General features: G+C 42.1%; 1 protein-coding gene across 1 annotated transcript; it reads right to left on the reverse strand.

Moving 5' to 3' along the window:
• Nucleotides 1–4,865: 4,865 nt before the first annotated feature.
• Nucleotides 4,866–11,840, reverse strand: LOC136543753 (4-hydroxyphenylpyruvate dioxygenase-like). Its single transcript, XM_066536119.1, has 4 exons — nt 11,419–11,840; nt 8,853–8,903; nt 6,560–7,612; nt 4,866–5,043 (listed from the first exon to the last, which is right to left on the reverse strand). Exons 1-4 carry the CDS (start codon nt 11,838–11,840, stop codon nt 4,866–4,868), a joined length of 1,704 nt encoding a protein of 567 aa, XP_066392216.1.
• Between the last annotated feature and the right edge of the window lie 2,840 nt (nt 11,841–14,680).

Below are 14,680 nucleotides of genomic sequence, written 5' to 3' on the forward strand. Positions count from 1 at the left end.
ACTATTATATACTTGATATGCTAATACATAGGAAACCCCAGCCTTATAGGTTCCTTTTGATTATATCCAACTTGCATCCAATTTCCATAAAGCAATACTCATATGGTGGGAGTGGCCAGTACAAATCGTACTGATAAATTTTGGCACACAGGTTCTGCTGAGGAGTATAGTTCTGAGGAGTTTGACGGTTGAGGGGTTCGTTCCTACGCTCGAGTTTGGCGATCTCATCTTCAAGCTTTTCTGAATGAATGCTACTTTTGATTCCGCCAATGCGGCGATGTAATAATTTATGTAATTCCGCACTATTTGTACTCTGATATTATTATTGTATGGATGTGGTATTCGACTGGAATTTGGGTAATATGATCTACAACGGTCATATTACACTTCGACTCTATGGATTTCCCTTCGCGGACATCAGGTCGCTTCAGCCGGGAGGCAACCGAGCTCTCGGCACCCATAAGTTCCTCTCACCAGAGACTTGGGACTTGTCCCTCTCTCGACCATTTGTAACCCCTACTACGAACTTTCAGTGCTAGTAACACGAGCAGCAGCAACGAACTGGACGTAGGGACATTCTGCTCGAACCAGTATAAACCTTGTGTCCTCTTAGCACACCATCCGAGTCATACACGTAATATTAGAAATTTACTTGTTGGTGGTAACTCGAAACACCGACACCTACGCACCAAACTGTAATATAGTATTTGTGCCATCAAAGATTGTTGAAAATGAAGTCTGAACAATTATAAGAGCTGAGCTAATTAAAGAATGCAAAGTCATTTATATAGCTAGGTTATCGAAGACAAGGAGTACTAGGTTATATCGTATCGTTGGACCCAAAATAATAGAGACAGTCTATTTGAGTACACAGTCATTGCAGATCATATAGGGTTTTGTCGAAATGATATATTACATGCGGCGATATGACTTCATACCTAGCAAAGGTTATGACAGTTTGGAATACTGATCCAATTTACATCTATAGTGTACTAAAGCAGGTCTATGATGACGATAAGAAAAGAAAACGTAATTAGCAGCGCCAAACAATTGACAAAAGCACTTATTTAGTTTACGAAAACAGAAGCAATTCTTTTCAATGGCCTACACGATGCGATCGCTATGCATACGAAGGCACGGCCTTGGCTGCCCTTCCTCAACGCAACCTTTGAGTGCCTAGAGAAAACACTGCATGAGCAATGAACGAGGCAATCAATGGTATCGATGGAGCCTGCATCATATATCATGGCTTTATTCAAAAGAAGAAGAGAGTATTTGGTTGTCTACAGCTGTGGATGCCGACTAAGGCTAGTCTCAGTGTAGATTTCATCAGAGTTTCATTCTCATTAATTATTGTGCCATCTCAGCGGTTTAGATGACTTGATAGCTTAATTAAGAAGAGAGAGAGGATTAGACTTTCATGGGGATGAAACCTACTAGCCGGCCCAGTTACCTATACGAATGAAACGAAATGAAACTCGCACCGTGAGCCGAGCGTTGCATACCGGGATCCCTTGTGGCAACGGCTGATCTCCTCAGCATCGCCCACACTCCCATTTACGTGCGTGGTGTCCTCTCTCGCCACTCCCCCTTTCCATTCATGTCCCTTATTCTTTCCCCGGGGTAAGGGTGCATCTAGATCACATGACGAAGGTGGCGGAGCCCAGGTTGGACTCTACTGGATCCACGAGGAAGGTAGTGACATGCAAGTTGCAACGAGGACTGGTGGAGGGCCTTGCTTGTTAGATCCAGCCTCATCTTCAATCAATGGCGCTCTGCGTGATCTCACAATAAAAATCGATTGGAGCGAACGTCGGCAACATCGTTGGCTAGAGCGTCGCCCTATATATGGGGCATGCCGTGCATCTCAATTTCCTCTGCAGTGAAAGGATGAAAACGGACAGAAACAGGTGGGGAAACCTCTTTCCCGTTTCCGTTTCTATATTTTTTAGGGGAAACGAAATCGGGTTCGGAAATGTCAAGAACGGAAACGGGATCACGATATGCGGATATACAGAAGCGAACAAATGCGGGTGGAAATTCAATGGAACCGGACAGAGACCGGGAACTAGTGTTGGAACACAGCATGCTTACTCGGCATTTTCAGGACTTTTACTTTGATTGATCGATAGTATGGCATGTCCACAACTCCTCATGGCCCATTGCTGCTTGTTGCTGCATGCACAGCACGAGCAGCACGGGCACTTGCACCTGCATCACCAGATGGCAGACGTGCAAGCACCAAGCAGCAGCAATATGGAGTCCACAATCACAACATACACGTATTCATCAAGCCAAACGCACACAACAGCAGGGCCATGAAGCCCATGAGGCAAACTAGTTTCATCAAGCTGGAAGCCTCGACACGCGTGGCGGTGAGGGAAGATAGATGGGCTGCGTATTGATTATTCGGCCATGGGGCACACGTACAGACTGCTAGTAGCTTTCTGGGGGATTGTTGGGCTGGGATAGTTGAGCTGCGTATTGGCTATGGCCTTATGGGGCCACGGTGCATTTGTGTTTGGGCCAAATACAGGACATTTCAAGTTCCGGTCCCGACCGTTCTCATCCCACGTCATCCAGATTTTTTCGAAAATATAGAATATGAAAAATGAATCAGGTCGGGACGGGATTTTTTTTTCGTTCGTTTTCAACCGTCAAGCTCGGTGGGGTTGCAATGCTACTGCAGGTGACCAATCTAAACAACCTGCCAATGTCCGTTTAGCACCTTGATGTGCCTGTTCCTGACGCAGAGGTTCAAGAGCAAGATTGCCATTGCTTGCCTGCCCATGGTCATCTTGAGTCTCCTCAAGTTAGCTGTGTGAATGGACATACCCTCTCCGTCCATATTTAACTGTTCTCGTTGGAATCATGTCAGTCGAACTTTCTCAAATTTAACTAATTTTATAAAAAAATATTAGCAATATTTGTATCTCTGAATAAGTTTATTGTGACGATCTATTTAATAATACTAACTATGTACTATAAATATTAATATTTTATTTTATATATTTAGTTAAAGTTAAGTATGTTTGACTCTTCGAAACGCGAGAATGACAGATAAAAAGGCACAGCTCGAGTAGTATACTAGGAAGGTCTCTAAGGAGTGGACCCTGGTGCTGCATCCACGTAGCCTGGGTCAGCGGATACAACTGATTTTGCCGATGCAGCCGCTGCACCCGCTGAGCCAAGGAGTGAGGCAACCAAACACTTCTCTCTCTCTATATATATATATATATATATATACACACACATATACATATTACTCCCTCAACAGGGAATAAATTGCTGGACTCCCAGAGCATCTGACACTATTCATTACTGTTCACCCATACTGTTTAGGCACGGATTGTCCCGGCTCAGGTTGTTGGTTGTTCTTTGACGCTGTTTGATGTTATTCATAATCATTGTGTACTGTAGTTCCGTACTGTTTATTTGTTTTTTTTCTTGTTGTTCAACTGATACTTCGATTTGTAAACATCGTACGTGATAGATTATGCGGAACCTTCTCAATTTTGTACCACGGACTCCATGTATGATATCATGAGATCTTGATAAATCTCATGATTTTCAGACTTCGTTTGCTTTTTTTAGAATTTAAAAACCATTCGGCCAGATGTTCGAAATTTCTTTTCATTTCCTGGGTAAGGTCTCACACTGGACTCAATAACATGAATATCATTTTTCTACTCATTTTATTCTATTATTTGAATCACTTGCAGTTCAACTTTGACTTATACCAAAAAAATCCTTGAAATGCAATAAATTAATTAAATATAGCAAACAGATCTAGAAATGTATCAAATCTTAACACGGAGTACTACATGTTGTATGTGGAGAGTAGAAAAAGTTTCAAGGTCAGAAGAGAAAAAAAACTTATTTATTTGCCAAGTGCAAAAAAACACTCGCCAAACTTATTTCTTTGTCGAGTGCTAAATAAAAACACTCGGCAAACTTATTTCTTTGCCGAGTGCCACTAACGGACACTCGACAAACTACTAATGGCTCGCATACTAACTGACGGATGTCCACGTGGCGGTTTTTTACCGAGTGTCTCTCTTTTGCAGAGTGTTTTTTCATGGTTTGTCGAGTGGTTTTTTTTCAGCACTCAGTAAAGAATTTATTTACCAAGTGCCATTATTTTGCCGAGTGTGGTTTTTTCAGCACTCGGCAAACAACTTTTGTGTTGAGTACCCGATAGAACACACTCGACAAATATTTTTACACTCGGCAAATATATTGTTTCCGGTAGTGATTGACATTCTTTTCTGTATTTTTTTCAAACTTTACTAATACATTCCATGAAGAGACATACTGGACCAATAATATTTATGACTCCAAACAAATATCGTAAATATTATTATTGATACTTTTTTTTGTATAACATTAGTATGGCTTTCCTTGGAAATAGTTTAGAACTGCAATATTTTTGGTACAGAGGAGTACAATACCATTGTAGTAACACATTAATACAGTATCAAAACAGAAAATAAGGACTTTGGATAGTACGTAGACATGCACATATTTTATGACACTATACCGCCACATTTACCATGTACTAATTGAGCGCATTATTTCGTTATTTCATCATTACCAAGTTTTTAGGTAGTATACTCGTAACTCCCTTGTTAAACAGAGAGATGACAATGGGCCTCGTTCGCTGGTCTGAAACTTGGCTGAAATTGGCTGAAAAACACTATTCTGGCTGAATTGTTGTGAAAGAAAAATACTGTTCCAATTAAAAAAAAGAAGCCGAACAAGCCATTTTAAAGACAAGCGAACGTCTGCTGGTCATCGTTAGTGAGCTTTTAAGTAGTATACTCGTAACTCCCTTGTTAAGCAGAGAGATGACAATATAGTGTTGTTTAGGAAGCCACACGGACAGGAGCATCAAGAGTCTTGTCATAGTCCTCAATAGATTTCACGAGATGAATGACGTTATCCTTGGCAAACCCACCGCAGCCACGCCTCTGGTATTCCTTCCCGTTCTCATCTATCTCCGTGCACCCGATCCTTTGCATAAGCTCCAAGAGCAAGGTTGGCCTGCACATCTACTATATTAGTTTATGAAATTATAGTAACTCCTTACTAAGTGGTTTACTAGTTTACTATAACATTACGGTAAATATCTCCATATGTTATAGTAACCCAACTATCATAAATATGTATTGACATTATCGTAAATTAGTACATAAAATTATCGTAAATGGAAGCGGCTATAGAATAATTTATTTTGTAGCTGACTACTGAATATACTCTCCCTATATGTATGTGTGTGTGTGTGTATATATATATATATATATATATATATATATATATATGTGTGTGTGTGTGTGTGTGTATATATATATATATATATATATATATATATAACACTTTTATTGTTAGTTTTTAAGAAAAATAAAAAATAGTATTTCTCTATTTCAAATTGTAAGTTTTTTTCTATATTTTCTAGGCATATTGTGTTTGCTATGCATTTAGATATAACCTATTTTTATTAGGTACTTAATAAAAGTTATGTATTTACAAAAGTTAGAACGATTTATAATTTAAAATTGACTAGCAAATATGCCGTAAGTTGATACGGTTGAAAGAAAACTATCAAATATTTATGGAGAATGACAATAGGAATGGTACTTATTATTTATGTTTCACCTTTTATAAAATTTAAAGGCTATATATAATTTATTTTGTGATGACCATAACGTCCTTAATATAAGTTAATGTTGGTGGCAATATGACGATGTTGAGCCTGTATCTATACCCAACATTACAAAGTCAGAATTTCTGCAAATAAATTTTTTGTTCAGCTCTAATCTCGAGAGACCTCTATGGATTTTTCACATGATAGCTCTTATGATGAGATTGCAAAGACATATTTATATTTAATTATGAAACTGGATGAGTCAATAAAATGCTTGAAATTTCAGTTCACATTTTGATTAATCAGTTGGACCATTGGCTAATCCGATCTAGGTTTTGATAAAAAAACAAGTTTTATTTCTAATTAGAATTAATTACATCAACACTTTAGCAATAGGAATCTTTATTTCTAATAAATGGTTAAAAGGCCTATAGAATATTGTATTTATTATTTGTTTACTTTTGCGGAAAAAGATCACCTGATCTAAAACAAAAAGCAAGCAGATGGATGGTGCAAACAAAAAACTCTGATGGAACTGAAGCCCACACGGATGAATAGAGTAAAGGAAAATCGAACCAAAACTGAACTGACACGGACATGGAAAGGAGGATCAGCAGGCAGACAAAAGATCGGAACGCGAAAGGAGGTTAGAGCTGGAGTAAAATTTTAGTGGCAGGAATTTTAGCTCTTCAATATTAGGTATATAGATACAAGATATTGAAGTAATTAGTTGAAGGTTTTAAGTCAACATGCGTACATAACACGTTTCAGTTTTTTCTTTAAGAAAAATAAAAATAATAAACGATAGATTCTTCTGTACGTAATACTGTGCTAGGTTTTTTTTATAGTAGGAGAACAGGGATGTAAGTTATTTCAACAAACATGATGCAAAGGAGAAAAGACGCGATTATTTACCTGTCTCCTGCAGCTTTGGTGAAGGTTTGGAGCACAACTCCGCCATTATTGTCAGCTGCCCTGTCCACCCGCACGCCGAGCTCCTGGCACTCCCTAATCTGTGCCTCCGACAGCACGTCCCCGGCGAGCCGCCTTACGCCGTCATAGTAGCTGGGCGCCGGCGGTGGCAGGAGCTCGAAGCCGCCCATGGAGGACCGCGCCCGTATCTCCCTCAGCGTGCCTATAAGGTCGTCGCTGATCATCGCCAGGTGCTGCACGCCTGGGCCGCCATGGTGGTCCAGGAACGTCTGTATCTGGCTCCGGCCCTTCGTGCCGTGCACCGGCTCCAGGAGCGTGAGGAACACGTTCTCCGAGCTGTTGGCGAGCACCAAGCCGTTGAGCGTGCCCACTTCCTTCGCGTTGACCCTGTCGAATTCGTGGAAGCCTGTGAACCCGGCGATGTACGCGGCGACCGGATCCAGGTCCGGCACGCCGCCGACGATGTGGTAGAACCGGCTGAGTCCGTAGTCCGGACACTCTGACTCTGAGCTCGCGACGTTGTCGAACCCGGGCAGGAAGGCCACGTCCGTGTCGTCTGGGTAGCTCACGAAGCGGAGGACGACGTCTCCGTAGAGCTCGACCTCCGCGAACACGAAGCCGTGGCCAAGCTCAGCTGGGGCGAAGGCCGGGCGCGCACCCGCGGCGACGCTGGCGCGGAACGCCTCGGCGGCGTCGGAGACACGGACCGCGACGGCGCGCACCGCGAGGCCGTAATCGGCGGTGAAGCGGCGCGCTGCGTCGGCGGAGAAGGAGGGGACCACGGGGGAGTTGGACGCGGCGGCCCACGCTTCGTCGTCGCCGCTGCGCTGCGCGTAAGGGGCGGTGAAGAGGAACGCGAGAGGTCCCGAGCGCGAGCGTAGTAGGCGGGAGGCGTGCGCGCTGTTCCCCGTCGTGAGGTCGGACTGCGCGGCGTGTGGCACCCCAAGCGCGAAGGAGAAACGTCCGGCAGCGGAGGTAGCGTCGGCGCACCAAAACTCGACGTGGTGGAAGTCCATCACGTGGAAGCGGTCGGTGCTGGCGAATCCGGCGGCATGGTCCGCGGTGAGGACGGGCGTCGTTGGGTGCAGCGTCTTGGTTGCTTGGAGAGTCGTCGGGATCGAGTTGTCGAAGCGCTGGCACTGCAAACATTGGGCGGCGTGGCCGGGGTGCATAATGATCGTATGCTGGGGAGTTTAGAGTTTGGCGGGAGGGCATGCTGGCCTAAAGACGAGGAGGGCAGAAGTAGGTGGGCATGGCCATTCATCATGTCTGGTTTCAGCAGTTGAGCTTTATGTACTTATGTGCTTATTATGGCTTAGCTGTGTATCTAGTGCAGTGTCGTGGCTCGTATATATAGGCAACAAGTATATGGGGCCTCGGCCTCGTATCGCATGCTTTCACATTATCTACTATATCGTGTGTTGTGCCTGCTCTCCGTTGTATATATGTTATCTACTGTATTATTATATATAAGGAGTGTCTAGTTATCTATCGACGGATTTTACGTGATCAAATCTGTCACATTTTTTTTATAAACTAGCAAATTTGTCCGTATATTGCAACGGGAGAAACAACCTGTCATATCTTAATGGAAAACAACGACAGTAATGATCAATATCTATTCATTTTTTAATAAAATTTCAAATCTATATATAATTTTTTTAAAATGAACGACATATATAATATAAGTTAATGTTTGTTAGGGGAACCACCCTCGACACGACACCCTGCCTCTGCCTTGCCAAGTGACCCTCAACCGCTTTCTTCCAAAACACCTTTCGCTCGGGGAGCCGTACCCTTGCCCGGCCTTCATAGCCCAACCCAACCACCGGCAGGACGTCAGTCCCCACAGTTGTCGTACGTGTTGCACCTGTGTCACGAATTTTTACCAACACCTATGGCGACATATTTGATCATTTTATAAAAAAATAATAGAAAGCTAATAAACAATTTCACATTATTGGGAAGCCTAAATCTATTTTCAAATCCATTTAGGCCTCGTCTATTTTTTCTCTCTAGTTATTTGAAGAGTAACTGTATTCTCTTTCTATTTATTTCCTACATTTTTTAGTTATTTTTCATCTGGGTGGTTGTGCTTGTCTCTCTGTTTAACAGGATTCGTTAGTGGACGTGGAACTGCAAGTTTGCATGGACATGGCCAGGCGTAGAGAGCATGCAGAGAAAGACATCTCTTCCGGATATCTCGTTTGGTTAACAAACGTTTACTGTGTCAACAATGTGATCGATCTGCGCTATGGCAGCATATGGACTACACCAGGGATCCATCTGCGCCATCCGCTTCGGAGTTGGAGGCCTTTGACAGGCTCTTCAACGGTGCGTCCGAAGCCGAGGCGTTGGACGAGCTCTTCCTGACCGTTGGAAAGGCACCGTCCAGGCAGCCGCGAAGACGCAAGGCCACCTAGACCACAAAGCTGCGTTGATATTGATTGTTTCCTTTTATGTAATATCGAAACATGAGGTCTTTTGCTAGGATGATCAAGCTTCGGGTGTGTTAGGTCGACCTCCTTCGGTGCTCGATAGAAGCCTGTTGTATGTATGTTTCTTTAAACTTTTCTCCTTAATACAATGATACGTAAATCTTTTGCGTATTCGAGAAAAAACAATAGGATCGAGACCCCGGGCCAATCAGGCGAGGTACGGACGTACGCGCCTACGCGGGCTAGGTATGTTGGATCCGACAGGAACTATGGACTCCGGACTCCGTAGACGTATGTGGGCGGAGGGGCGCTATGTGGGCCTAGCCGCGTAGGGAAAGCAAGGTGATTACGACTAGCGGGGCGATTATACCCTCGCCTTGCTTCACGTTCACCTCTCTTCCTAACCGGAAGCTCCCACAATGTTGGCAATAATATGATAATGTCCTATTAAGCCTAGGTCAAATTAAAATATCACCTTCAGAACTTTTTTCTCCCGTCGCAAAGTACAAAAATATTTAAATGTAAATATAACTTTAATTTTCATACTATCCAATGTTGCTATACTTAAATATAGAGCTCCCTGACTTTCTTTGAGAACCCATAAAATATATAATTCTAATCTTTGATTAAAATTGACAAGATGTTAATTGTTGACATGTCAAGGATTGATTTGTTTGCCGATAATTATGACCAGAAACCTGTATTATTTTTGGGATTATATAAATAGATTTATTTAGACTGGATTAGTCAACAAACTGCATAAAATTTTAATTCGCGGTTTGATTAGTTTGACCATTAGCTGAATTTAATAAGAATAAGTTTTGTTTCTAATCAAAACTATATCAAGAAATTGTTGGTAGAAATAATTATTCCTTAGAATAAGACCAATGGCTCAAAGACCCATAATATCGTATTTATAATTATTTTTTATCTTTATAAGGAAATTAAAAAACCATCCCTCCAAAACAAAATGGCAGAAAAAATCGAGCTAAAAAAATAGAAACGGAAATACCAAGCGGGACAACAAAACCTTGAAATGTTACGTGCTACGGAAAAAGTGAACAATAACAAAACGGAAACAATAGAAAAAAAACAAAACAAAAAAAAAGGATTGGAAGTGCACATGGAGAGGGACACGGAGAGGGAACAAAAAAATCAGAATCGTGGACTCGTAGACGACAGCGGATGCGAAAAGAAGAATGGACGGTAACACGGACACGCCGAGTAATAAAAAAATACGGAACCGGTTAGGAAAAAAATATTACATGACCGTTTTGGAATTGGACTCTGTATCACATTTGAAAAGAGCTATTCTAATTTGTATGAGCACGCGTTATATATATAAGTCTCGACGGAAGAAACTCTTCATTGTCCGGTAGTTAGAGGGATACGGACAAAAAAAAAGGGTAAACAAACAGCGGAAATTTTGTCTTTTTATTATTAGATATAGACGTGAATCCTAAAGCACAATCAAACGTATAAAAATCTGACAGATTTAGTAAAAAAATTGTCAATAGATAAATAGCAAAATTCTTATTCTTATATATATTATATAGTTCATACCGACTAGAGTAACTGATTTCTTAAAATCTCTTTCCACGTTCATCCACGTCATCCTTACATTACAACCATCCGCTCACATCTCATAGCTAGATCATGTCCGTCCAGCTGCCATTTCCCTAACTCCAGCGTAGATGCACCCAAGCTAATGATCACTGGAACATCCTATGTGACTGTGCCGCTTCATATTCTACTTTGCCACCCGAGCTCGCTTTTGGGCCCATTTGGCACGGCTCCTCCTCAAGTGCTTACCTCAGAAGAGCTTCGGTTCCTCTACTGTTAATAAAAAAATAACTTCTCTTAAAGTGTTCGGTACAACTCCTTCGTCTCCTCTCTAAAAGCTGGAGCCAGAGTCGTGCTAAACATACCCTTTGCACGCCTTTCCATGTTCCAGCTTTCATAATGATCTAGCTTTTTCTCACCTTATGTTCATTGCATATGACAAGGAGCTTAGTTTTGGAAGTATGGCGACATTACTTATTACCTAAAGAATTTATAATCCATTCTGATCATGAAGCTTTGAAATATCTCAAAAGCCAAGAGGTAAACTGAACCGTCGCCATGCGAAATGGATTTAGTTCATTGAAACATTCCCCTATGCTATCAAACATAAGCGTGGTGAAGATAACATTGTTGTAGATACTTTGTTGAGAAGATGTGCTTTGGTTACACACCTATAGATACAAACAATACTACAACAATTTTTACCGAGACGGACAAAAACGATTAACCGAGGCGGGCATCACAACCACCTTGACACAAAGATCACGGTAAATGGGGTATTTTCCAAGGCAGTTGGATGCCCGCCTCGATAAATCAATTAAAAAAATAAAAAGGGAAAACCCGTGGATAAGCCCGTCGGGCCCATCCATGGGCTGCTGTAGCTGCTCGCCGGTGACAGCATCCTCGCCTGACGCTGGATTTGGGAGGAGCCCCACCATGGAGCCCGCCGCCGCCGCGTTGCTCATCGTGGAGCCCGCTGCTGGAGGGCTCCTAATTGCCAGATCCGCCGCCAGCGGGCTGCAACCCGCCGAATCTGCCATTGAAGGCCACCTTTCCACCGGATCCGCGCCGTGGTGGCTCCATCCCATTGGATCCACGACACCACCCACCAGTGGAGTGATGGAGGGAGGGGAGGAGGGCGGATCTGCGCCGCCACCCGCTGCTGCTGCTCCGTCGGCCAGGATTATGCTAATGATTATGATTTTAAAGAACATTTCTCCAAGTGCATTGTTGGCAAAGGATGGGACAAATTCTATGTGCATGCTAGCTTCTTATTTCAGACTAACAAACTATGCATTCCAACTTGCTCGATTCGCAATGTTATTTTGCTCGAAGCACATGTTGGTGGGTTAGCTGGTCATTTTGGTGTAAAAAAGACATTGGACATGCTTTTCGATCATTTCTTTTGGCCACATATGAGACATGATGTCTAGCGACATGTTAAGAGGTTCATAACTTGCTTGAAAGCTAAGTCCCACCTTAATCCCCATGGTCAATATATTCCATTACCAATTCCAAATGTACCTTGGGAAGATATGTCCATGGATTTTATTTTGGGGTTACCTTGGTCTCTCCTAGGGTGAGGGATTCCATTTTTGTTGTTGTAGATCGCTTCTCAAAGATGGCACATTTTATTCCATGTCATAAGAGCGATGATGCTTCACACGTTGCTGAATTGTTTTTCAGGGAGATAGTTCGTTTACATGGAGTGCCAAAGACTATTGTTTCAGATCAAGATACGAAACTTTTGTGCTATTTTTGGAAGACATTATGGGGAAAACGCGGCACCAAGTTGTTATTTTCTACCACTTGTCACCCACAAACTGATAGACAAACTAAGGTTGTCAATCGTACGCTATCTAAAATGATGAGGGTTCTACTAAAAAAAGAATATGAAGATGTGGGAAGAATGCCTTCCACATGTCGAATTTGCTTATTACGGGGCAGTACATCAAACAACAAATTTTTGTCCCTTCAAAATTGTTTATGGTTTTAAACCACATATTTACCATTACAGGAACAAGTTAACATAGATGCTGCAAAGAGATCAGAATTTATTAAGCAACTACATGATAACACATGGAGAATATATGGAGAAGAAATCTGCACAGTATGCAAAGCAAGCAAACAAGGGTAAGAAGAAAGTTATATTCTAGCCCAGTGACCTAGTGTGGTTACATCTATGCAAGGATCGATTTCCTCAACAACGCAAGAGAAAGTTATCTCCTCAGGGTGACGGTTCATTCCCTAGAAAACATAAATGATAATGCTTACAAAAGTGGGCTTCCCCCTGAATATTTCAATTAATGTGAGTACAACATTCAATGTCAAAGATATGCTTCCATTTGTTGGTGAGTCTGAGTCGAGGATGACTCCTTGTCAAGAGGGGGAGGCTAATGAGGACATCCCTAGCATCCACTCTTCTCCACCTCCTAACAAAAGTGCATCTGATATAGTTACAAGGAGCAGAGCCAAACAACTGGAGAAGAAAATGCATTCTCAAGTGAACGCTAACCCTGTCTTAACTAATTAGATTATTTTAGATCATCCTATGCTTTTGAGTACTTGTTTTAATGTTCTTAGGAATGATGGAGTGCGTGAACGTGCATGGGATGATGATGGTTTCTGCCCTCCAAATCTATGGAATTAGGAGCTTGGGCGTGCATAGAGAGGAAGGACCATTTAGCTACCAAGCAGATCAGCTGTGGATGTGCAAAACAATTAATTCGAGAGTTAGCAAGGCTATTTCACACACACGTAGAAGCATGCAAATGAATACCAACCATCCAAAGAGCTTCATTAGGCCAGACTATCAATACGAGGAGTGCTGCAACTTCCAACTGCATGTTCTCATTTATGTTTTAATCTGAACTGAAAACTCCACTAGTGTTATATATATATCCATGTAATAGATTACAGGAGGGACTTTTTGGCTACCAACTAAGAAATACAAACTCGTTGAGTTCTTCTTTCCACATGAGTCTTGAGAGGCTTGCAAACTTGTTCTTTCAATTCCCGAGGGAGTTGTAGAACACCAAACTATGGTTTACCCAGTCCGTGCCTTCATGTCTACAAAGTGTGATTGCGTGGGTTGCTTCGTCGGTAGATGGAACGCTGATTATCTCGGTAGTTCATCATGTGTGTAGACTCACAGTGCGCTGCCTCTTCACTAGGTCATGCAATGATAGTTATCAAGTTGGATCCTTTGAGAAGATCAGGCTACAAGTTCACTCATGTGTGATCCATACGCATGCACAAATCATACATGGAGTCTTTATTTTGTCGAGAGGTGGAAAGGCATGTTTTTGCTTACTCTCGGTATAAGAGTATAACATATATATGGAAAGACATGTTTTTGCTCACTCTCAGTGTAAGAGTATAGGATATTTGTGTGGAGTGGATGTACGTGATCTTGATCATGTAAGCACTATGCATCCCCCACTCGGGTCATGTGATTGGACAAAACTAAAAAAAAATCTATGCAGCAAGAACCTATGGGTTTGTAAAGATATTGCATATGGCTCTGGTAGGACAGCGATACCATAGATGAGTTATGAAGCCATGGTTTTAGATTTTGCTCAAAACAAAAGGTCTCCAACACACTTGATTAGAAAGAAAGACTTTTCTTGTCATCACTATATCACACTTCACAACAACTTAGGTAACGTCATCCTAATTAGTAATGTTCCCACTAGCATCAAGTGAAAGACAAGGAATAAAGATTATGCAAGCCAATCTCATAAGATAAGCCATGATCAAATCTTTGGGATCATGTTTTAGAGTTCATCAAGTTTTAACAACATGGAATAATTGGATTTTAGGCATTCATTTGCAAGGAAATAAATATATGAGAGGGGTACCAATATACAAACTAGTGTCTCATATTGAGATGAAGTCCATAGAGCTCAGGGCTAGGTCGCCTGAGCCCACATGGGTTCAGCCGAACCCCCTGATATCCTCTTGTGTTGGTTTTTCTCTAGAAGGCTGAAGTTGATGTGTGAAGTGCATGTGTGTGCAATCTTGGTGTTTTCCATCAGAGGAGAAGTTGCGTTAGCTAGGGTTGGGTTGTCCAACCCCCACACCTGTTCCTTTGGTATCTGTG

The sequence above is a fragment of the Miscanthus floridulus genome, chromosome 3 (genome assembly GCF_019320115.1).
Source record: "Miscanthus floridulus cultivar M001 chromosome 3, ASM1932011v1, whole genome shotgun sequence".
Classification (NCBI taxonomy): Eukaryota; Viridiplantae; Streptophyta; class Magnoliopsida; order Poales; family Poaceae; genus Miscanthus; species Miscanthus floridulus.

Excerpts from the sequence above, each read along its gene's own strand:
- LOC136543753 (XM_066536119.1), bottom strand. The coding sequence starts at position 11,840 with ATGCACATAGAATTTGTCCCATCCTTTGCCAACAATGCACTTGGAGAA. Across the intron at positions 7,613-8,852 it reads ATGGCGCAGATGGATCCCTG|CACCGACCGCTTCCACGTGA; the intron begins GTGTAGTCCATA and ends CGGATTCGCCAG. Across the intron at positions 5,044-6,559 it reads ACCAAAGCTGCAGGAGACAG|GCCAACCTTGCTCTTGGAGC; the intron begins GTAAATAATCGC and ends GTAGATGTGCAG.